Below are 24770 nucleotides of genomic sequence, written 5' to 3' on the forward strand. Positions count from 1 at the left end.
AGACTTAATTAGAGATGTAAACAGAGAGTTATGAAACCTGCAGCTGCAGAAGCCAGCGAAAAAAAAAGAGGCAAACACAGCGCGGACCCGCCGACGCACCAAAATCTGATTCTGACACGTCTGTGTTCACGTTTGTATGCAGAATCCGTAAACCTGCTCCCAGTTACTGTTTTAGCTGTATGGTGTTTGACGACATGTTGTGAGGTTTAACCTGAGATGCTGGCGTTTCAGGCATAATAGTTCAAGTTCAAGTTCAACTTTATTGTCACTTCAACCATATACAGTTTAAAAATACACAGTGAGGCGAAACAACGTTCCTCCAGGAACCAAGGTGCTACAAGACAAGTTAGTGCAAAAAAAATAATAATATATAATATATCTAGTAATAATATTGTGCAAAAGAGCATTTACAGGTTGGTGTGTGCGATGGTTTGGTGGTGTAGGTCAGTGTGTTTGCGCTTGTGTTGGTTAGTCAGTCCAGTCTCAATGTTTTGAGGTATTTGAGTTAAGCTGAGTGATAATGTTAGTGTATGTGTGTGTGTGCGTGTTTATCAGTCAGTCCCTTTTTGCTGAGGAGACGGATGGCTTGTGGAAAAAAGCTGTTGCACAGTCTGGATGTGCGTGCCCGAATGCTTCGGTACCTTTTTCCAGATGGCAGGAGTGTAAAGAGTGTGTGAGAGGGGTGTGTCCGATCAGCCACAATGCTGGTGGCTTTGCGAATGCAGCGTGTGGTGTAGATGTCCTCAATAGAGGGTAGAGAGACCCCGATGATCTTCTCTGCTGTTCCCACTATCCGCTGTAGGGTCTTGCGGTCTGATATGGCACAGCTCCCAAACCAGACAGTGATGCAGCCGCTCAGGATGCTCTCAATAGTTCCTCTATAGAAGGTGGTCAGGATCGGTGGTGGAAGCCGGGCCTTTCTCAGTCTTCTCAGAAAGAAGAGACGCTGTTGGGCTTTCTTGTGCAGGGAGCTGGTGTTGAGGGACCAGCCGAGGTCCTTCTCCAGGTGGACGCCCAGGAATTTGGTGCTGTCGACGATCTCCACAGAGAAGCCGTTGATGCTCAGCGGTGAGTGGTCGCCTCGTGTCCTCCTAAAGTCAACAACCATCTCTTTTGTCTTGTCAACATTCAGAGACAGGTTGTTGTCTTTACACCAGACCGTTAGTCTCTGCACTTCCTCTCTGTACGCTGACTCGTCGTTCTTGCTAATGAGACCCACCACGGTCGTGTCATCAGCGAATTTAATGATGTGATTTGAACTGTGTGTTGCTACACAGTCATGAGTCAGCAGTGTGAACAGCAGAGGACTGAGCACACAGCCTTGTGGGGCCCCAGTGCTCAGTGTGGTGGTGCTGGAGGTGCAGTTCCCGATCCGTACTGACTGAGGCCTTCCGGTCAGAAAGTCCAGGATCCAGTTGCAGAGGGAGGTGTTCAGGCCTAACAGGCTCAGCTTTCCGATCAGTTGTTGGGGGATGATCGTGTTAAATGCTGAGCTGAAATCTATGTACAGCATTCGGACGTGTGAGTCCTTCTTGTCCAAGTGTGTCAGGGCAAGATGGAGTGCAGTGGAGATGGCGTCGTCCGTTGAGCGGTTATGGCGGTATGCAAATTGCATTGGGTCCAGTGAGGGGGGCAGCAGGGTCTTGATGTGTCTCATGACGAGCCGTTCGAAGCACTTCATGATGGTGGGTGTAAGTGCGATAGGGCGGTAGTCATTGAGACAGGACACAGAAGACTTCTTGGGCACGGGGACGATGGTGGTGGCCTTGAAGCACGTGGGGACAACGGCACTGCTCAGAGAGATGTTGAAGATGTCGGTGAGAACATTTGCCAGCTGATCAGCACATTCTCTGAGCACTCTGCCTGGGATGTTGTCTGGTCCAGCAGCTTTACGTGGATTGACTCTGCGTAGAGTTTTCCTCACCTCAGCTGTAGTGAGACACAGGACCTGGTCGTTCGGAGGAGGGGTGGTCTTCCTCGTTGTTAAGCACATCTGGGAGGGAGCCGTCACTGTCACAGGCAGGTGGTGTCGTCCTGTAGTTAGCGATGGCTTGTAAGCCCTGCCACATGCGTCGTGTGTCGCCGCTGTCCTTGAAGTGGTTGTGGATTCTCTGGGCGTGTGCGCGCTTCGCCTCTCTGATGGCCCGAGAAAGTTCAGCCCTCGCTCTTCTAAGCGCCACCTTATCTCCCTCTTTGAAGGCAGAGTCTCGGGTCCTTAGAAGTGCACGCACTTCCGCAGTAATCCACGGTTTCTGGTTGGGTCGTGAGATGATGATCTTGGAGACAGTGACGTCATCGGTGCACTTGTTGATATAGCTGGACACTGATGATGTGTACTCCTCCAAGTCAGTGAAGTCGCCGTAAGTTGCAGCCTCTCTAAACATGTTCCAGTCAGTGCTCTCAAAACAGTCCTGAAGAGCAGAGATGGCTCCTGCTGGCCAGGTTTTCACCTGCTTCAGAACCGGTTTTGATCGCCTGACGAGTGGTCTGTATGCTGGAATTAGCATAACAGAGATGTGGTCTGAGTAGCCGAGGTGGGGGCGGGGCTCTGCCCGATATGCGCCGGGGATGTTTGTGTAAACAAGATCTAGCGTGTTTTCTCCCCTCGTTGCAAAGTCCACATACTGATGGAATCTAGGAAGCACTGACTTGAGATTTGCATGGTTGAAGTCCGCAGCAACAATAAACAGTCCATCCGGGTGTGTATTTTGCAGTTCACTGATCTTTGTATACAATTCCCATAGCGCTTCCTTAGCATTAGCGCTAGGTGGAATGTACACTCCGATAATGAAAACAGTGGTGAATTCCCGTGGTAAGTAAAAAGGTCTGCATCTAACAGTCACAAACTCCACCAGCGATGAGCAATAACTAGAAACTAGCACAGAGTTCTTGCACCATTTCTCGTTGATGTAAACACACAAGCCGCCACCGCGAGTCTTACCACACAGAGCTGCATTTCTGTCAGCGCGAAACGAGGCCAGCCCGTTTAGCTGAATAGCGGCGTCCGGTACTCTTTCGCTGAGCCGTGTTTCCGTGAAAACAAAGACACAGCAGTCTCTAATCTCACGCTGTGTGGCCTGCTGGAGTCGGATGTAATCCAGTTTGTTATCCAGGGAGCAGACGTTGGATAAGATGATGGACGGTAGAGCCGGCCGGCTAGGGTTTGTTTTTAGCCTAGCACAGACTCCCGCCCGCTTGCCGCGCTTCCGCTTCCTCGCGCAACGCTTCCGATGTCTCCACCTCCGTCCGCCGGCATCAGGCAACGCCGAGGCTTCGAGGCCTGGTTCGCGGAGCAAGCCGAGTTCACGCAGCGTTTCCGCAGCCCCTCCTGGATGTCGTCAACTAGGTTATTTAGGTTGAAAAGTGTCTGGCTGTTGTATGCACGAACACCGACACCAGTTGCGACGTTATCCATACATAGTGCAAAATAAGCACGCTACACACAGAAACGTAAACAATAAACAATGCAGCACCAGTTTTGGCTCCGGAGTGGCCGCTGCGTGCTACTGCCGCGCCGCCATTTGTAAATTAATAACGTTAATTTACAAATCGACACGGGATTTTAATGAATCAATATCACTTTATTCAATTTAGCATGGATTGTAATCAGAAAGGCGATAATCAAAACCCACCCCTAATCAAGAACTTGCAAAGTAAAAACATGATCTATGTCAGGTAGCCCTTTTGTTATTTACATTTAAAAAGAGGATTAGTGTTACTGTGCGCTGGCTGAGTCTGTTTCTTTTCTTAGAAATAGTTTCTCCTGCTCTGGAGAAAATCCACTTGCATGGAACAGAAGAGGCTGTGGAGTGCAGGAACTACACTGCAAGCTGGTAGATATGCAGGTATTCCTGGGTCCTGCAGACTATCACCTAAAAACAATAAACAAAATGATTTTCTAAACTGTGTAGCAATGTAATGTACGTATAGTGTCAAATACATTGTTGTAGTCTTCATTAGCTTTAATTCACATGGAAGTGTTCCTAAAGTCATGTGCTGTAATGATATTTACATTATGAAAACATGATTTTGGACATTTCAGGTTTTTCACTTCGGCAGATAAAATTAATTGAGCAAAATCAACTCAAAATCCCGTGGATGATTCACTTCCTTATATCCGTTTGAATCAGGTACCAAAGCAGTTACGTGCGTAATGAAGCTTCGGACGTCACTGGTCACGTGACTTTTGCCAAACGAAGCAAGCCTCGACACAGTGCTTCTGAACCAGTGTGTTGTTTTTTTCGACACAAGCTCCGGAGCGCCAGCTTCAAGCGGGCCATCACTACTTTCCACCCAATTGATGGCGTTCTACTGCGCCATCAAGTGGACAATTCAAGTGAAGCAGGCTCTGTGATTATAATGATGTGTAAACCTCTAAACTGAATAAATAAATTGTTTTCTTGGTTATTTATCCTGAATATTGTCTCAGTATGTGTGATACAAAAGAGAAAGTGGAAAGTATCAGGACAGCGTTTTGGTATGATTGTGTAACTGTCAGCCTCAGACAGTCAGTCAATACTATAATTCAGATCATAGATCAGTACATTTGCATATTTGTATAACTATAAAAAGAAAGCTGACACTTTCAAGACTTTATCTAATGTGTAAGCATCACAGCAGATGCCTTTGTGTCAACATAGCTGAGGCTAAAACAGAAAAACGATTTTATAAAAATATTCAGCAGTAGATCAAAACCGAAAGAAACCATTAATCAACCAATGAACATTACCTGATGCTGCTGAATTGAAGCAGAGCAAATAGAGGTTTTATTAGAGACACACCTTAACGTTTTGCAATTTTGCATAATGTTAAAAAGTTTCAATTATTTTAGTAGGCTATTGAACGGCAGAAATTAGGTTTTCTTTTCGGAAGTATTTAAATGGGAAAGAACAGCGGCTGACAAACAACGGAGGTCTTATGCGTAACAAACAAGCGAATAATGCAGAAAACAGATTTTTAGACGGGAAACTGTTCTTGAAGTATTGTGTGTGTGTGTGTGTGTGTGTGTGTGTGTGTGTGTGTGTGTGTGTGTGTGTGTGTGAGAGAGAGAGAAAGCTGTGCATGAAGTGTGATTTTATCCTGGTGAAAGCAAAACAGCAAAAGTCAGAGGAAATTCATGACGATGTTTATGTGAAGCGTAGTTTGGATCTCCTTTTTCTGCTGGTTCGGTCAATATTGTTTGAAGAGAAATAAAACCTGCAGCTTCAGAATCAGCGCAAAAAAGGCGTAAACACGAAGCACGGACCCACCGACGGATTAGAATCAGTGAGCTGTCGGCTTTCAGCCCCGACCGTGTCCGTGCTGTCTGGTGAGAAAGGCGACATCTCACTGATTCTGATCCGTCAGCGGTCCGCGCCTTGTGTTTACGTCTTTGTGCAGAATCGGTGTACCTCCTCTCATTTACTGTTTTAGCTGTTTGGTGGTGGTTGAAATGTAGTAATATTTATATTAAAAACCGATTCAGGATTTTAATGAATCGATATCACGTTATCCAAGCTAGAATCGATTTTAATCGATAATCAAAACCCGCTCCTAGTACCTGTGTAATCATGCTTATGTACATCTGGATAATGACACAAACTAGTGTTTGGTGCTTCACTTTTTAATAAACTAAAAGACAGAAATCAGATTATAGGATGTGTAGTGTTGTTTATTTATATTTTGGTGTTTATCATTTGTGATATTTATTACTGTGTGCATACTTTATTAGGAGAGACAAAATTAAAAAAAAAAACATCTCTTCCTTGCTGGTTCCATCGAAGAAGAGACAAGTAACTGTGTAGCACGTACGTAATCCAATTCCACAACACAGTGTGATGGGGAATCAATCAATTTTCCTGCCCATTTTATTTCGAATCTGGCGCGATCCGGTGAACCAGTCCCTGAATCAGTCACGTGGTACGGACTGCCCGCGAGGTCTCGAACGTCACTGCATACGTAATCAAAGCAAGCCTCGATACGCGTTTCACAAAAACGCCCCCGAGATTACCCGACACACGATTCAACGCTTCGACACACAGGACACATCACTAGTGTTTCAGTCATAAAAACACATCCTGTCACTGTGGTGGTTACAGTGACATCATGCAGTTTGTGCTTTGACCTCCAGAGGGCGACAAATCAGCACAGACAGAGAGCTCCATTCAAACTTTGCTGCCATCAGGAATAATTCTTCAAATATAATCATCAGTGTTTGAGCAGTTATGATATCAGGGACAATCTAGACATGTGTGACAATACTGAACATGTCACATGACACACCTTAAACATCATGTGATCCACTGTCAGTCTGCACTTTCATTCATGACTTCAACAGGTTGAAATGAGCTTTGAAGAAACATTCAGTGAAATAAATCTTTCATGGATTCATGTGAGCAGCAGATGAACTTTGTACCAACAACATCTTCAATAACAGAGTCTGAATGAAGCTCAGGTGTTGATGCTGCTCACTGATTGGACGCTTGGTTTCAGCTCTGCTCTCAGTCTTTACTGCACAGGTGAAGGTAGAAAGTGTGACTGGATCTATAGACTGGAAACAGAGAAACATGCTGAACATTTGAAGCTTTGCAGCAGAAATGTTCATGTTACAAATACAGCAGAGCTGATCTGGGATCAGTGTGTTCACACCTGCAGCTACAACAAGGTTTCATGTCTCCACACGTCAGCATGTGAACTTTACTCTGAGCAGTCAGACGGCATATTTTTAAAGTTAACACATCAGCACACACAGAGCTGAGCCCCTCCCACCTGTGCTGAGTTTCAGGTGGAGCCCCGCCTCCTTCCAGGAAGCAGCTCACCTGTGTGTCCGTGTTTAGTGTCCAGGGGCCCGTTCTTCGTACGTCGCTCACTACATCCAAGATCAAATGACACATCCAAGACCAAACCATCGCGCTAACCGTGAGCTCGCTAATCCGGTTCCCCGAACACACCTGCTGTTGACGATTAGTACAGCTGGACGCAGTAATGTGACATCACTGGGTGTCGTAAAAGGGGCTACGCATCGATAGTAGAAACATTGATCGGCAACCCGCTGATTGGTTGGCGAAAATGTCGAAAGGGCGCGCTCGGTATTTTCCGGCAACAGAGCAAGAACTCATGAGTGAGGGATTTCAGGAGTTTCAGAGTTTAATTAAAACGCAAGGGAACACTGCAAAGGCTGCAAAAGCAAGGAGAGAGGGCTGGCAGAAAGTTGCTGACAAATCAAACTCGTAGGTAATTTAATAATAATAATAATAATAATAATGGATTGGGTTTATATAGTGCTTTCCAAGGCACCCAAAGCACTTTACGATACCACTATTCATTCACTCCCACATTCACACACTGGTGGAAGCAGCTACGGTTGTAGCCACAGCTGCCCTGGGACAGACTGACAGAAGCCAGGCTGCCATATCGGCCCTCTGGCCAACACCAGTAGGCGGTAGGGTAGATCTATCATATGACACTATATTGTCCAATATTATATTACATTATATTATATTATAATATGTTATATTATATCCCCTTTCACATTAGAGCCACAGCAGGACCCACAAGAACATGGGAACAAGTAAAAGTGAAATACAGGAGTATTCTACAGAATGGTAATATTTGTCTCTTATATTGCTTTTCGTCTCTTGGCAAGGGACCCTGTAATACTCTGTTAGTTTGTTCATAACAGCAACCAAGAAAAGGGCAGAGCAAAAAAAGACAGGTGGTGGTCCTGCACCCCCTCGTCAACAAGTTGGTTAAGTAAATAATACCCTCACGGGAATATCGATATCTCTCAATGAGCACACTGTCGCGCTGAGCTAAAGGATCCTGTCTATCCCGCAATATACGCTGGATTCTGAGGACTCTCCTTATCAATCCTGCACCTTCTGCAATGGGTGGCTCGCGCATACGGACAGGACATGGCTGCGACAGACTTCCCAAATCCACCTTCGCTTTTATAGCCGTGGTCTCTCATCTTGATTACACGACGTAATTTACAATTACTACTCTGAAATATGAATTACATCTGTAATAATCACATACATGTAATAGAATGTTAATAGTACATTTCCCATTTTGCTGTGAGACAAAACTGCACATTCCAGGGTGGCCTTTTGTTGTGGGCAGTCTGAGGTACACCTGTGCACTACTCATGATGTCAGATCAACATCCTGATGTGGCACACCTGTGAGGTGGGATGGATTATCTCAATATGGCAGATGTGCCCACTACCACACATTTGGACTGATTTGTGACCACTGTTTGGGAGGGATGGTTATATTGTGTATCTGGACTGAATTTTAGGTCTCTACGTCCATCCCATGGGGAATGGGAGCAGTAACAAAGGTGTTGCGTTTATATTTTTGTTGAGTGTATCTGTGTGACATCAATAAAAGGATCAAGTGCTGCATTATCTTTAGTTACATTGATGTTATTTATTTATGGTGAACCAGTGGTGGAATATCGCTGTTGCTTTCGTATAAATGAAGCGGACATACCTGCGTGGCCGCGATCTAATCCTGTTTACATAAAGTAAACCTGCTCCCGAGCAGGTTTACGCTTACGGCTCTGTTGCTATGACAGCAAGTCCCGGATGAGCTTCGGGGAACCGAACGATCCAAGATCACGCGAAATCGTCAACAATCAAATCCAGCTAACTTACTTAGCGAGGTACGAAGAACGGGCCCCAGGTGTGGAGTGGAGCTTGTTGTTGGTGTGTGAAGAAACTGTAAGTTTGCTTTGTTTCCTCCTTTAACAGTTTGTCTTTAGGAACTTTACTGTTTGTTCAGCTCGTGTTTGATTTCTTCACACAACAAACTGTGTGTGTTTGTATTTCCGGTCTCTCCATTAAAGTCAGTGTGTAATGTTTCCTGGCTAACATCAGCTGTGTGCAGCTTAGTTCAGCACAAATCTGCCGCTCCATAGTTCACGGTAACGGACTCACAGCTGGACCAACGAGGCCGAGTGTGTCCGCCACTCTGAGCTACGTTCGTGTTTGTGTACTTGTAGTTTGTACTTTGAGTTCACTCAGAGCCCACAGAGGACGCAGCGTACGTGATGACGTCACAGCCCTTTACCTCCTTTACTGTCACTGTGATTAATATTTACACACGAGACACCTGCAGAGCTCTGACGCTAAGCTAGCACACAGCATGCTAACACTAAGCTAACGCTAAGCTAACGCTAAGCTAGCCAAGAACCCAGAGTGAGTTAAAGCTGAGTAAACACTGACCCCAGACCAGCACCGTGATAAAGTGAGCTGCTGCTGCTGAACTTGAACAGGTAACAAAGTGATGAGCAGTCAGGCTGCAGGTTTCTACCTGTTCATGTTTCTACAGTAGAATCACTTTGAAGTGTCTTTGTGCTGTTTCATCTTTGATTTGTGTTCATAAACACTCAGAGAAACATCACGTGACCTCATCAGGATCTGTGTTGGTGTGTGGGGCTGTACCTCAGCTTTATGTTGTTACATGCTCATTTGTTCATTTTACACAGTAACATCAAAGTAATGTTATGAGGAGTAATGAAGTAACATACTCCATTACTTTTAATTAAAGTGTTTTGTGTAATATGTGTAATAATGACTGTTTTGAGTAATGACCAACACTGATCACAACAAACAGGAAATGCCTCCAACATGCACAAACATTTGACCCACAACATGCAGTTAATGTGCACAAATGTCTTTGATATGCTGCTCAGTGATGGTGGTGACTGTCAGAGCAGAGCTACTGAGAATCAATAAGTAATATCAATGATGGGATCAGAATCACTAAATTCTTCTCATCCCTGTCAGTATCATACATGTGCTGTATAATGTGATAAATGTAGAGGTGCTGGCTGTTCTCTCACTCTGCTGTTTAGCTGTAAAGGACGCCTCCCTGCCTTTGTCTCATTCATGACCTTTAATAGTCTCTTCTAACATGCAGAGATCTGTATGATCTGTTTCATAGAGTCTAACCAGCCTGTACAGGTAACAACAACAGTCACTGCATCACTGACACACAAACGTCATCTCTGTCAATAACAACATTCATACATGGAATAAAAACACATCAGTGGATCATTGCTGGAGCTGATGTTTGTGCTCCTGGTGCAAAGGCTCTCAGTTTCCTCCTTGAAATAACATCAGTGGTGGGTCAGCGACATGCTTTCTTTCCCTCTCAGGTTTAAATATCTGGGACTCTCCACCGTTTGGTTTTAGAGCTGAAGAAGCTTCTCTGATGAAACGTCTTCCAGAAACTTAAAGACGTCTCTTTTCTCTCCAAGCTCCTTAGATCACATGACCTGGATGACTGACCCTACAGACATATTGACCTGGTTTCTAGGTCACATGACAGGTCAGAGGTCAGCGACTGTAACTCAGTTCCTCCTGTTAATGTGAACTCACTGAGTGTTTGTGGTTTACCTCTCAGACTGACTGAAGATGATGATGGAGGAAGAGGAGGACAGAGCAGAGTCTGATGGGTCCAGCTGTCCGTCTGTGAGGAGTGACTGGTCCAAACCTCTAAATCCTCCAAACTTCAGTGGTGAACCTGGAGCAACGAGGTCAGAGAGCTGAACTCACTGAGTAACAGAAATAATTCTGCACTGACATTATAATCAGTGTTGACTCTGGTTGATTGTCTGACTGTGTTTGTGAGCTGAGAGGAAATGAAAATGAGTTTGTAACAAAAATCAGTTTTGTCCAGTTTTCCTGTAAAAAGCTGAACTCTAATCTAAGAGGATGTTACTGACAGGAAACAGCTGCATTATCTGCAGTCTGTGTGATCACAGCTGCTTCAATCATGTTTGTGTCTGCAGAGGTCAGAGGTCACAGTCTGCAGGGTCCAGCTGTCCGTCTGTGAGGAGTGACCGGTCCAAAGGTCGACCTCCACACTTCAGTGGTGAACCTGGAGCAACGAGGTCAGAGAGCTGTGATGACTCCTTTACATGTTTGTGTTTCCTGGATAAATATGACCTGAAACATCCTCAGATTGTTACAAAGATTCATTAAAAAGAAAACAATGAAAGAGAAAAGATCCAAATGTTCGACTTGGTCATTTGCTGTTTGAGGACAGTGATGCTCATATCTGTGGGGAAAGTGTGACCTGAGTGGGTTCATGTTTGTCTTTAAAGAACAGAGCTGCTCTGATTCTCTTTGTGTCTGATCTGTTAAACAGTCTGAGAGGTCACACAGAGACCCAGCAGCTAAAGCCTGGATCATACTGGCTGCTGTTACTCCATCAGGACAACACTGAACCACAGTGGTGTGGATGTAGTGGATAAATCCCACCATACTGATGCTCAGAGTTAACCACAGGGAACAAAACCAGATGTTACCTTCAGATTGTGACCTTTGGAGTGGACGATGCAGATTTCAATAGAGAATAAATGTTGTTGTTTTTCAGCTGTGAAGAAAGAATCTAATTTTCTGAACTTAAGAATTTATGATGCTGGAAACAACATGGAGACTATAACACAACATTTCCACTGTGTTCATAGAATGAATGTAAAACTGTCAGACATTCATTAAATATGCAAAATGTCTACAGGAGCATCAGAGGGTCAGACGTGAAGCACTCAGTGATTTTGATCAAATGACTCATCAGTTATTGATCTGTACTACACTGATCTACCACGTTAGTAAAGCTGGTGTTCTGGTGGTGGAGGGAGACTCGGATCATGTTCTGGTTTTGGAGCAGTGATCTGCTGATGGTTCAGTTTGATGAGCTTCTTCAAAATCATCCCTGACATCACCACTGAAAGGACGTCCATGAAAACAGACTGAAAATTACTGATATGTTCACAATCTGAGAGTTTAAAACTTGAAAGACTTGATTCAGATGAAGTTATTTGAGCAGAAACTCCTGGATCTTTATCCTGTGTTGATCTAATCCTTCATGGTTCCTCCACAGAGTGGACCAGCAGAGCTCAGAGGTTCCCAGTGGTCAGTCTGCCGAGCAGCATCAAACACAGCTGGACTCCATATTTATGGTCTGTACATGTACAACAACTACTTTATTATTAGTATTAATAATAATACATTTATTTATAGGTCCTTTTCAGAACACCAAGGACTCTGTAAACTAAATGACCAAAAGAAAACAAACTTTGAAATCAGACGGTGCAAATGTGATCACAGGGAAACGTTTTAAACATTGAGGCTTTAAACAGAAACCAAAGTGAAACAGTTTGTAGTCGAGATCAGTGGGAATGAAGCTGAATAACTGTTTCTTCAATATCTTTGAGCTCTTAAAAAAGAAAAACTAGCTGAAAGTCTGGCTGCTCTTATGAAAAGTATTTAGAAATTATGGGTCGCTCAACACTGCACAATATAGGAGTTTAAATAAATCTGAAGAATAACTCAAAATCCTACAATCTTACTGAGAAAATCATCGACAGCTAACTATCTTTGTGCCCCCTTTTCCCTGTTCATGCCCTATCGGCCCCCCTGGCTAAACTTTGCTAGATCCGCCCCTGCACAGTTACCAGCCGTCAGCTACGTAGAAAAGGATCCTGGTGTAGAAAGTAATATTAAATAAATTCTAACCACAGCTTATCAAGCTTAAACGTGCTGCTGTTGTTCAGCCGCTGGTTTCCTCTTTCTGGTGCAAAGTGGGCCAAAAACAAACAAGAGAGACGGACTCGCGACAGAAAAGCCGATCAGCTGATCATTAAGCAGTTTCATGATTGAAGTAGCAGCAGGAGAAGGAGAGAGAGAGGCAGTCGCTTCATATATCGGTTGTTAGGCTTAACGCTGGAATGCTTTACAAACATTCAGAGATGAACTTACACACTTGCTTTACTTCTCTCTGGGAAAACTTCCTCGGAGATGAAATGACGGGTTGTTAGCGAAGCTACAAATACATACAGCCGCTCTATCACGTGAGCACACTGCTCCGACGTGCTACGGTTATGAGCCGAGTTATGCCGTGTCGCAAGTTCTGTGAGGTGCTTTTTTGATATTTAATGGATCAGATTACATTTTTTATTCCTCTCCGTTATCCGATCCAGTAATTTAGGTCAGTATCTGACCGATACCGATACGTAATATCTTAATATCTACCTTTAAGACCAGTTGTCTGTATGAGTCACCTGAAACATCTCCAAGTTTCTGGCTTCGATTCTCAACCTGTTGGTAGTTCAGCTCTGAACACCAGTGAAATGTTTCTCCCACTTAAATCACTGCATTCATATGAACAGCATCAACGTTTTGGGATCATGGAGTTGTGGAGAAAGTCTCAGTTAATAAGATAAAGTCAAACCTATAATTGGTAAAGACTTCGTGGATGATATGCCCCTTGATCGTACGGAAGTGGATGTTGTGGAGACTGAAGTTCAGAGTGGTGGGTCATTCATAAAGTATTCTGTTCCAGCTGCTGGAGGACAACATCATCACTTTTGTGAAGAATGAGCTGAAGAAGATCCAGAAGGCTCTGAATCCAAATAAGCCCCAGTGCTTGGAGTTTCAGAGGGAAGATGATGAGCAGAGGAGAAACAGCAGAGAGGCATTTGTGAAGATCACAGTGGACTTCCTGAGGAGAATGAAGCAGGAGGAGCTGGCTGACCGTCTGCAGAGACGTAAGAGGATTTATCTAAAGATTTAAGCTGCTGGATAAATGAGAGACTTGTGACACCAGTGTGTTCAGTCATTTCTCAGTGGGTCAGAAATTGTCATCAGCATTTTGTAAAATGTGATTGTTGAAGTTGTATTTTTATTATTATTATTCAGAACTTCCAGCTGCTGTTTGTCATCGTAACCTTAAATCCACCCTGAAGAAGAAGTTCCAGTGTGTGTTTGAGGGCATCGCTATAGCAGGAAACCCAACCCTCCTGAATCAGATCTACACAGAGCTCTACATCACAGAGGGAGGGACTGCAGAGGTCAATGATGAACATGAGGTCAGACAGATGGAAACAGCATCCAGGAAACCAGACAGACCTGAAACAACAATCAGACAAGAAGACATCTTTAAAGCCTCACCTGGAAGAGATGAACCAATCAGAACAGTGCTGACAAAGGGAGTGGCTGGCATTGGGAAAACAGTCTTAACACAGAAATACAGCCTGGACTGGGCTGAAAACAAAGCCAACCAGGACATCCAGTTCATATTTCCATTCACTTTCAGAGAGCTGAATGTGCTGAAAGAGGAAAAGTTCAGCTTGGTGGGACTTGTTCATCGCTTCTTTACTGAAACCAAAGAAGCAGGAATCTGCAGCTTTGAAGACTTCCAGGTTGTGTTCATCTTTGATGGTCTGGATGAGTGTCGACTTCCTCTGGACTTCCACAAAACTACAATCCTAACTGACCCTAGAAAGTCCACCTCAGTGGATGTGCTGCTGATAAACCTCATCAGGGGGAAACTGCTTCCCTCTGCTCGCCTCTGGATAACCACACGACCTGCAGCAGCCAATCAGATCCCTCCTGACTGTGTTGGCATGGTTACAGAGGTGAGAGGGTTCACTGACCCACAGAAGGAGGAGTACTTCAGGAAGAGATTCAGAGATGAGGAGCAGGCCAGCAGGATCATCTCCCACATCAAGAAAGCTCGAAGCCTCCACATCATGTGCCACATCCCAGTCTTCTGCTGGATCACTGCTACAGTTCTGGAGGATGTGCTGGAAACCAGAGAGGGAGGACAGCTGCCCAAGACCCTGACTGAGATGTACATCCACTTCCTGGTGGTTCAGGCCAAAGTGAAGAAGGTCAAGTATGATGGAGGAGCTGAGACAGATCCACACTGGAGTCCAGAGAGCAGGAAGATGATGGAGTCTCTGGGAAAACTGGCTTTTGATCAGCTGCAGAAAGGAAACCTGATCTTCTATGAATCAGACCTGACAGAGTGTGGCATCCATATCAGAGCAGCCTCAGTGTACTCAGGAGTGTTCACACAGATCTTTAAAGAGGAGAGAGGACTGTACCAGGACAAGGTGTTCTGCTTCATCCATCTGAGTGTTCAGGAGTTTCTGGCTGCTCTTCATGTCCATCTGGCCTTCATCAACTCTGGAAAAAATCTTCTTGAACAAAAACAAATAACCTCCAAGAGTTTTAGCTTTTTAAACCAAAAAGAATCTTTTCACCAGAGTGCTGTGAACAAGGCCTTGCAGAGTCCAAATGGACACCTGGACTTGTTCCTCCGCTTCCTCCTGGGTCTTTCACTGCAGACCAATCAGAGTCTCCTACGAGGTCTGCTGACACAGACAGGAAGTAGCTCACAGACCAATAGGAAAACAGTTCAACACATCAAGGAGAAGCTCAGTAAGAATCTGTCTGCAGAGAAAAGCATCAATCTGTTCCACTGTCTGAATGAACTGAATGATCGTTCTCTAGTGGAGGAGATCCAACAATACAGGACTTCAGGAAGTCTCTCCACAGGTAAACTGTCTCCTGCTCAGTGCTCAGCTCTGACCTTCATCTTACTGTCATCAGAAGAAGATCTGGATGAGTTTGACTTTAAGAAATACTCTGCTTCAGAGGAGGCTCTTCTGAGAATGCTGCCAGTGGTCAAAGCCTCCAATAAAGCTCTGTAAGTAAACATGAACTCATTGCTTAAAATCTTATAATCGATAAAAATCTTAAAACCATGGGACATAAATCAGAAATGCTGAGTTCAAAGAACAGTTAAAAAACATAAAAATAGTGAATTAAATGATTATCATTCACTCAGTAAATATTTTTCAGTCCAGCAGGCCGTGTCAGTATTTCTGACACATTTTTGTCTATATCTCTTATCAAAGTACAATCCAGGCCCAGCCAATAAGAACATGAGCTCTGATCCTTCAGCCCCTCTGACAGGTTTATTATTGTCAGCTTGTTCACGTCTCCAAATCCAGCAGTTTGTTTTTTATCTCACTTTCAGTGCACACTCTCCCTTTTTTATTATAAATCTCTGCTGTGACTGTCCTGTTTTCATCCAGGATGGAGGGAAAACTTGGGCTTCATAATTGAAATTGCCACTCAGGTCCTGTTTCTTGACAGTATTCATATCTAACTGTAAGGCTTCCATAACCAGTGTTCCCACAGAATTACAGTGGGTTGTCTCTGGGTCCTCTACAGTTTCTTCCCACTGTCCACAGACATGCAGTTAGGTTACCTGGTGATCTAAACTTCATGCAGGTGTGAGTGAGAGTGGTTGTCTGTCCCTCTGTGGGCTTAGTGGAAGAGACTGGATGGATCTCTGCTTTGTCTTTGATATATCCTGACAGCAAACATTCTCCATGAAGTCTGCATTTCAGCTCATCTCCTTTATACACACCTTTAACAGGAGGAGTTTTATACAGCTAGTGTTTAAAATCCAGTGTTACTCACAGTTAAATAGCATAACAATCACTGAATTAGTAAGATTTTCTAAAATAATTGTTTTAGTTAATATTGTATGATAGTGTACACAGAAGTATTAGCTCAGTAGGCAGAGTGGTCGCCCCATGATCATAAGGTCAGGGGTCGAATCCACCGAACAGCTACCTTGATGGTACCCCTGAGCAAGGTACCATCAAGGTACCAATCGTGTGCACTGGACTGGTAGCACTCATAGTGTCATAGGTTTTTTTTTTTTTTTTTTTTTTTAAAGGTTCAACATATAAACAAATTTCATTTGATCACATATATTGTTTTTTGTTTTGTTTTTTCCCTTTCTCTCTCAGACTGAGCAGCTGTAACGTCTCAGAGGAAGGCTGTGAAAAGTTGTTGTCAGTGGTCAGCTCCCAGTCCTGTAGTCTGAGAGAGCTGGACCTGAGTACCAACATCCTGAAGGCTTCAGCAGTAAAGCGTCTGTCTGCTGCAGTGGAGAGTCCACACGCCAAACTGAATATTCTGAGGTCAGATCAATTTGTATTCTGTTTAGTTCTGTTTGTTTATATGTTTGATGTTTGGTTTTGTTTATATCAACTAACAAAAATAATCAATTATTTAACCAGTAAAGGTAAACTTTATCCAGTTATCCTTGTTTCATAGCATTTTTATTCATTTCTAAGTTAAAGTGAAGCTTTACTAACCTGCTCAGCACAAGACAATAAGCTATTGCACCCTGATTACACTTTAACATCAATCTTTATTCATGTTTTTATCTTCAGACTTAACATCTGTGAACTCTCAGAGGGAAACTGTGAAGCTCTGTCCTCAGTTCTCAGCTCGCAGTCCTCTAGTCTGACAGAGCTGGACCTGAGTATCAGAAAGCTGCAGGATTCAGGAGTGAAGCTTCTGTCTGCTGGACTACAACGTTTAAACTGTGAACTGAATACTCTGAGGTCAGATCAGAAAACAGTTTGTTGTTAGAATTATTCAATTATTTAAGTTCATACATATGATGTTGTTTCTTAGTATGTTTATGTTTCCTCTAAAAATAGAAAGTCAAGATTTAATGTTGTGAAATGTATTAACAAACTCTACATGAGTACTTGTTTTATAGATTGTCTTTTATTTTTCAGACTGAGTGGCTGTAACCTATCAGAGAGAAGCTGTGAAGCTCTGTCCTCAGTCCTCAGCTCCCAGTCCTCCAGTCTGAGAGAGCTGGACCTGAGTAACTCTGACCTGCAGGATTCAGGAGTGAAGCTTCTGTCTGCTGGACTAAAGAGTTCACAGTGTGCAGTGGAAACTCTCAGGTCAGGATTCAAACTTTTCCACAGATGATCATTTGAAATGTGACTTATATTATTGTATAAACAGGTAACCTTTATACAGCTGTCAAGTGAACTTTTATTTACATTTGAGTGGATAATTGGACTCTGAATTACTTATTACAATATGGCAGCCTCGCTTCTGTCTGTCCCAGGGCAGCTGTGGCTACAACTGTAGTTGCCTCCACCAGTGTGTGAATGTGAGAGTGAATGAATAGTGGCATTGTAAAGCACTTTAAGGGCTTTAATAATAAATGCAATCCATTATTATTATTATTATTAAAATATTATTAAAATATTAAAATTCACCATTTATATTTAGATTTCAAGTTAATGATTTATTAAACATGTTTGTGGTTGTAACAGTAAAAAATATAACTTTTTCTACTCATATTGTTTTTTGTCTGATTTTAGGTCAATTGTGTTAATACAGTTTGTCAAAATGAAAACATAACTATAAATTCAGACACGTGAGGTTGTGCTGAAAAGAATGATACCAAACAAGGCAAAGTAAATAGTTTTTAAAGGTGGAATATAGAGGTCAAAACAAAAGTAGTTAAAAATGGCCAATTATACCCTGGACCCCAGAGGGTTGAACTTTTTTTAAAGTAACACAATAGTTACTTTTCAAGTAATTAATTACTTTTAGTAACTTACAATATTTTAACTCTAAGTAACTATGTAGAGTTAACTATAGTTAGTAGTATAGTTACTAGTTACTTCTTGGTAACTACTAACTATAATTACTTGTTCAAAGTCACTTGCCCAACACTGATCCCAAACCATCTCCACTGGGTTTAGGTCAGGTGACTGTATTATCACTACAGACCGAATAAATCAGCTGAACTTGGAAGTCTGCCTCCGTGTTCTTTAACCGGAGCACACTCACCGTACCTGGCCACTCTAAATCAGCTAAACTCTTGGAGACAACACTTTGTCCACTTTATTTAGATACAGCGGCACCTCTGAAGCAAAGTGTTGTCCATTCTTCAAATTTCTATCCCTGGATAAATGAAAATACTCAAAATTTCAGGAGATATTCTGTCAAGTTAGAACGTTTATGGAAGGCTTCCAAGCTTGAGGTTCATCGAGTACATCTCAAGGAATCAATATCCTCACTTAACGACATGATAAAAAAGCTGGAACTGAATATTTTTCAAATCTAATGGCTTCAGAAAAGAACAATCCCAAAGTATTGTTTGATACAATTATGAAAATTGTCTCTCCTGATATTCCTCGTGTACCAGTCTATACTAAATCTGATTGTAATGAATCGTTGAACGAACTTGGAAAAAACAGTTGCAGAACAACTTATTGACTTTCTGGAGAAAAACAGTGTTCTGGACATTTTCCAGTCTGGTTTCTGTAAACTGTCCTCCACTGAGATGGCTTAACTTAAAGTGTGTGGTGACATTCTGATGGCAGCAGACTCTGGAGAGTGTACTGAGTTGGATCTCTCCTCTGCTTTTGATACTGTTGATCACAGCATCATGATAAATAGGCTGAAGGACTTGTTCAGGATTACTGGTGTTGCTTCAAAATGGTTTGTCATATCTACTGTATCTGAGAGATCTTTGACTGTCTGTATGAATCATGTGTTGTCTGAAACATCCGTTCTGCCTTCTGGGGTACCTCAAGGATCTGTTTTAGGCCCGATTCTCTTTTTGGTTTATATACGTCCTCTAGGCCACAGGTGACAAACGCCAGGCCTCGAGGGCTGGTGTCCTGCAGTTTTTAGATGTTTCCTTGATCCATCACATCTGATTTAAATGGTTAAATTCCTCCTCAACACGTCCTGAAGTTCTCCAGAGGCCTGGTAATGAATTTGATTCAGGTGTGCTGACCCAGGGTTAGACCTAAAACCTGCAGGACACCGGCCCTCGAGGCCTGGAGTTCCCCACCCCTGCTCTAGGCCAAATTATCAGATATTACAATAATATTTCTTGTCATCTCTACGCTGATGACATTCAGACATTAAGTTATACTGTTCTTTCAAAGATTCTCAGTTTGATACATTTTCTTGTTTAAATTATTGTCTTTCAGGAATCAAATAATTGTGAAACTTCAACTTTCTCCAGTTTAATACGGATAAACAGAAACTTTGATCATTGCTCCTGATCACATGTCTTCAGAAATTAGGCAGCAGATCAGTTTTTAGGTCCTTCCATTAAATCGAGTCTCAGAAACTTAGGTGTTATTTTCGACAGTTCAATGTTGCTTGAGAAACTCTCTAAACAACTGTTTCAAAACTGTTTTTATCATCTAAGAAACATTTCTAAACTCAGACTGGTGTCAAAGGCAGAACTTGAGATGATTCTTCATGCTTTTATCTCTTCTCACTTGGAGTATTGTAATGGTCTTTTTACTTGTCTCAACAAATCAGCTCTGGAGCGTCACACTGTACAGAATGCTGCGGCGAGACTTTTAACTGGCACAAACAAGAGGTCACACATTACTCCAGTTTTGGCTTCTCTTCATTGGTTGCCACTAAATTTTAGGGTTCATTTTAACATTATACTCATAACTTTTAGAGCTGTACATGGTGAAGCTCCTCAGTGCATCGCTGACCTGTTGAAACCTCATGTTTCATACCGAGCACTTAGGTCTTTAGGTCAGAGGTCACTGTTGGTCCCACGGATTCGGTTCAACACACGTGGAGATCGAGCTTTTCAGGCACCGAGGCTGTGGAACTCCCTGCTGTTATCTTTATGCTGTCTAGACTCCACTGACTCTTTGAAAAAGCAGCTGAAGACATTTCTATACAAACGAGATTATGTGCTATATAAATATATTCTACTTACTTACTTGAATAATAAATGGCCTGCATTTGTATAGCGCTTTTCTAGTCCATAGCACCCCAAAGCGCTTTACACTACATTCAGTCATCCACCCGTTCACACACACATTCACACACTGGCGATGGCAAGCTACATTGTAGCCACAGCTGCCCTGGGGCGCACTGACAGAGGCGAGGCTGCCGGACACAGGCGCCACCGGGCCCTCTGACCACCACCAGTAGGCAAACATGGGGTTAGTATCTTGCCCAAGGATATTTGGCATGCAGCCAGGGTGCAGCCTGGGATCGAACCACCGACCTTCTGATTAGTGGCTGACCTGCTCTGCCACCTGAGCTACAGCCACCCATTTGAATAATAGTTCATTTATGAATATTTTTTTATTAAAATATTTATTTTCTTTACTTTATCACCCAATTAAATTATAATTCTGTAAATAAGGGTGATAGTGTGGCCTGTCTAGGTTGTCTTCAGGTTCTCTGCTTCCTCCCACAGTCCAAAAACATGCATGCTGGGTTAACTGGAGTGATTGTGAGCATAAATGCATAAGTGTTTACCTGGCTACATCACCGTGGTTACTGATGCTGAACCTATAACCTGGTCTGGATCAGGTTATATTCAGAGTGTGTGTTTTAAAATTGACTGAAGTGCCTCGTTTTCGCTGAGCCTTTCATTTACAGAAAGCTTTAAGTGCGATATAGATTCAGTCATATCTGACTAATGTCAGTGAGTGAGGCCGAGCTGTAAAGTCACATTTCTGCTAATTAGCACACCAGCTAACTAGCACACCGGCTATCTAGCAAACCAGCTAAGTAGCAGACCAGCTGACTAGCGAACTGGCTAACTAGCACACTGGCTAACTAGGACACCAGCCGACTAGCGAACCGGCTAACTAGCATACCAGCTAACTAGCACACCAGCTGACTAGCGAACCGGCTAAATAGCACACCGGCTAACTAGCACACCAGCTAACTAGCAGACCAGCTAACTGCAGCCACAGGCTGAAGGACGATTAAATGTAGTGGAGATATCAGGGATTACACTGGTGTGTCCGATTCACTCTTTAGCACTCCAGTCACTCTGGTGTGTCAGCCAGAGCACCACTGAAGGCCCAGCGTGTGGAATAAGGAGCTTAAGGTTTGGTTTGAGGCACTTTATTCTTTCACTGATTGATTCTTGTGGCTGTGATCACGTGTGTGGTTTCTTACAAAAAGGAAGTACACAATACAAATACATGACAAATAAGATGAATAGATAAGATACATATCCAGTTATATGCATACGTCGGTATAGCTAACATAACCATTGATAAGGTCAAAGATCACAGTACTATAATGCAGTAATGTTAAACACAAAGGTGTATATCTACATAAACCTAACCTATCAGTGATCAGGGTACTGTAGTATACTTCTACTACTTACACTATACAAACTAAACTGCATTAGTGTGACTTTAAGTTACCATCAGTACAGACGAACTGATGGTAGTTGGACAAAATAAAGGCATTGCAATTACTGTGAAGGGCTTCCGGTTAAAGTAAGATCAGCTGATTACCTCATAACAAATTGTTTGCTATAGAATGCAGCTCCCACTCTTCATTAATATCATGTACTGTAACTCCCGGGTCTACAGAGAGACCAACAGCTGGTGCACGTTGTAACGCCGTGGCTTTCGTAGTCTCTCCTTTTTCTACAGCTCATGTGTTCTTCTTGTGATGGTGTGTCTTGAGGGAGGCTCATACATGCCGTCATTTGTTGATCCTAAGAACGTTCCTCAGACCGACTTCTTCAACAACACTAATCGGCCTGAAGTTTGTAGCTACTCACTTCACTCTGGCGTCTGTTAGCTTGTCTTTCTTTGGTTTATCTTGACTCCTCCCACTAGCTGAATCTACGTAGTCTGCCCAAGCCTCCCAACTCTGTTTGTTTGGGTGGTTTGTTTGCTGCTATCAACAGCGTGTAATGCATTTAAGTGATACTTCAGACATGAAGTACTCCGACGATAAAAAACTCAACTTTGCTTAAAAATAACTTTAGTTGTATCAACACTGCCCTCTGGAATAATTAGACTTTGGTGACAAACTGATGTGATCTCCATGTTTCCTTTGTTGGACTGTGGGCGAGTGTCAGAACTGAATGTACTGAGTGACATGTAGAGTTTAAATATGTGTCAGTTCCAGTTTTAGAGTTCTAAAGTGCAGCTATCATGTTAGGAATATGTTAGGAATAGACAGTAACACTGAGCACACTGAGGTCAAATCTTTATTAATCCAGTTCATCTGTAGGCTGAGCTCAGTCCATCCAGTTAGTGAAATGATGTTTAAAGGTCTCCTTGTTCTGTGAGCGTGCACAGATCCTGAAGTAGAAAGCCTGGGTTACAGAGAAATGATCATCACTGTGATGATGCTCATCATCTCTGACTGGGATTTGTTGTTTTGTCAAAGCAGCAAAGAAAGCCTGGCTATGTTGGACTGGGTGTGGAAGCAGCTCCCAGTTTGAGTTCAGGGCCCTATTTCAGAAAGCCGGTTTAGAAAACTCAGAGTGAAAAACGATACTCAGGGTTGAGTAACACCGAACTGTCCAACTCGGAATATTCGGTTTCAGAAAAGCTGATAACAAGTAGTTCAATCAACTCGGAGTTGCTCTAACCCCAAGTTAAGCGCGCGCACGAGGATACATAAAGCCCTGATTAGTGGAGCACAGATTAAGCGAGTCACCATGGAGACGGAGGGAAAGAAGGCGCGGTCAATGTATTTTACAGCGCTTGAGGCCGAAATTCTGATGGCAGCATATGCCGATAACATGCAAATTTTGCAGAAAAAAAAGTAACACAGCCTCAGCTGCAAAAGAAAGGGAGCATGCATGGCAAAACATAGCCAACAGAGTCAATGCATGAGTGTTAATTTAAACATTGATCTAGGGATTTCCACCCATTTAACACGTTATTTATTATATTTTATTTTTTATTTTATACATTTTATTTTGTGATGTGATGTGAGCGCAGGTGCAACCCAACAGGCCCCAAACGTTCCTGGCAGCAAGTAAAAATGAAATATAAAAATATAGTCCAAACAGGTAAGGTGAAATTGTATTATGAGCCATAGTGCTTGGTCTGTTTGTCCTATGTAAATCAATTGCAGTTAGAGGCTACATTAATTTTCTTTCTGTAGGCACGTATTGAAATTATCTGAGCACATTACAAGTACATATTTGCTTACTCTGTATGCTCAAATGTGACCCGTTATGGCCACTAGAAAAAAAGCGGAGGCCCGAAAAACAGGTGGGGGTCCTCCACCACCACCACTCACAGAGGCTGGCCACTTGGCTTCCACATTTGTGATAATGTTGGCAGCATCACATATGATCTTCACAGTGCAGAGAACACAAATTAGCATCCATTACTATAATGAAAAAATTTTTTAGTTTGAAATGCTACAGGGAACTATGTACCTGTACATTAATGCTGTGGAAAGACTTCCTGTTCACATGGTCTCCTTCATTTACTGAAGGAGCAATGATTGGAATGTGAGTGCCATCTGTACAGCCAATCACGCCTGGGAACCCTGAAAATAAATGTAAAATTTAAGTAGTAGTTCAAGTATCACCACATCATGAATTAAGTTTTGTTCATCCTGATACCTGCAATTTTGTGGAATCCCTCTTTGATAAATCTTGTGGGTCTATGACCGGGGAACACCACAGACGAGTACAGGAGATGTTTCAGTGCAACTGTAACATTCCTGACTGCCCGACAGACGGTAGCCTTGGAAACGTGCTCAGCGTCACCAATATTATACAGAAAGCTCCCGTTTGCAAAAAACCGAAGTGCAATACAAATAATATGCAATGAACTGAGAGCATGTCCGCGATGTGTCTTATGAGCAATATTAGGCCTGAGGATGTTATTCAAATAAATTGTAGATTGTGCTGACAAACGGTAACGTTCACACAGGAAATCATCAGGAAATGATAAAATGTCCAAACACGCTCTAATCACGCTCTCCCGGCGGAGAGCTCTGCGGAGAATTTGGGCTTCAACATCTACTGGCTCTTCAAGGAAGGGGCACGCCATGTCCGACACTTCCTACAGTCAGGTTTCTGACAAAGAGGCGGAGAACGTCAGGGTTAGTTGAAGTAAACCTGCTAGGGGGCAGGTTAGCTTCACGGAGTGTCATAGTGACTCACTCAAAATTAATCTAAACTCGCTTTGTGAAACTGAAAACCCAGAGTTTTCGTTAACTCAGGGTATACTTACTCAGAGTTTGCCCTAAACCGGCTTCCTGAAATAGGGTCCAGGAGACAGACATCCTCTCTACTTTGAAGATCAGCTTCAAACTTTCCTTTTTGATAAAACTTATAGTTCGAGCTGGATCAGGTGACCCTGAACCATCCCTGAGTTATGCT

At 43.0% G+C, this 24770-nt stretch overlaps 1 protein-coding gene across 1 annotated transcript in view; it reads left to right on the forward strand.

The window, feature by feature from the left end:
* The window catches only part of LOC146650439 (uncharacterized), a 153374-nt gene that overhangs the window by 116625 nt on the left and 11979 nt on the right, over positions 1-24770 (forward strand). The window contains exons 2-10 of the mRNA XM_085385460.1: positions 8664-8701; positions 10389-10521; positions 10777-10878; positions 11871-11949; positions 13332-13536; positions 13688-15482; positions 16600-16773; positions 17029-17202; positions 17383-17556. Coding sequence (XP_085241586.1) covers positions 10400-10521; positions 10777-10878; positions 11871-11949; positions 13332-13536; positions 13688-15482; positions 16600-16773; positions 17029-17202; positions 17383-17556 — 2825 coding nt within the window. The 5' untranslated portion in view covers positions 8664-8701; positions 10389-10399. The remainder of the gene's footprint in view (positions 1-8663; positions 8702-10388; positions 10522-10776; positions 10879-11870; positions 11950-13331; positions 13537-13687; positions 15483-16599; positions 16774-17028; positions 17203-17382; positions 17557-24770) is intronic.

This window comes from Rhamphochromis longiceps, linkage group LG16 (genome assembly GCF_057381845.1).
Source record: "Rhamphochromis longiceps isolate RC_006_pf linkage group LG16, R_longiceps_female_GT1.1, whole genome shotgun sequence".
NCBI lineage: Eukaryota > Metazoa > Chordata > Actinopteri > Cichliformes > Cichlidae > Rhamphochromis > Rhamphochromis longiceps.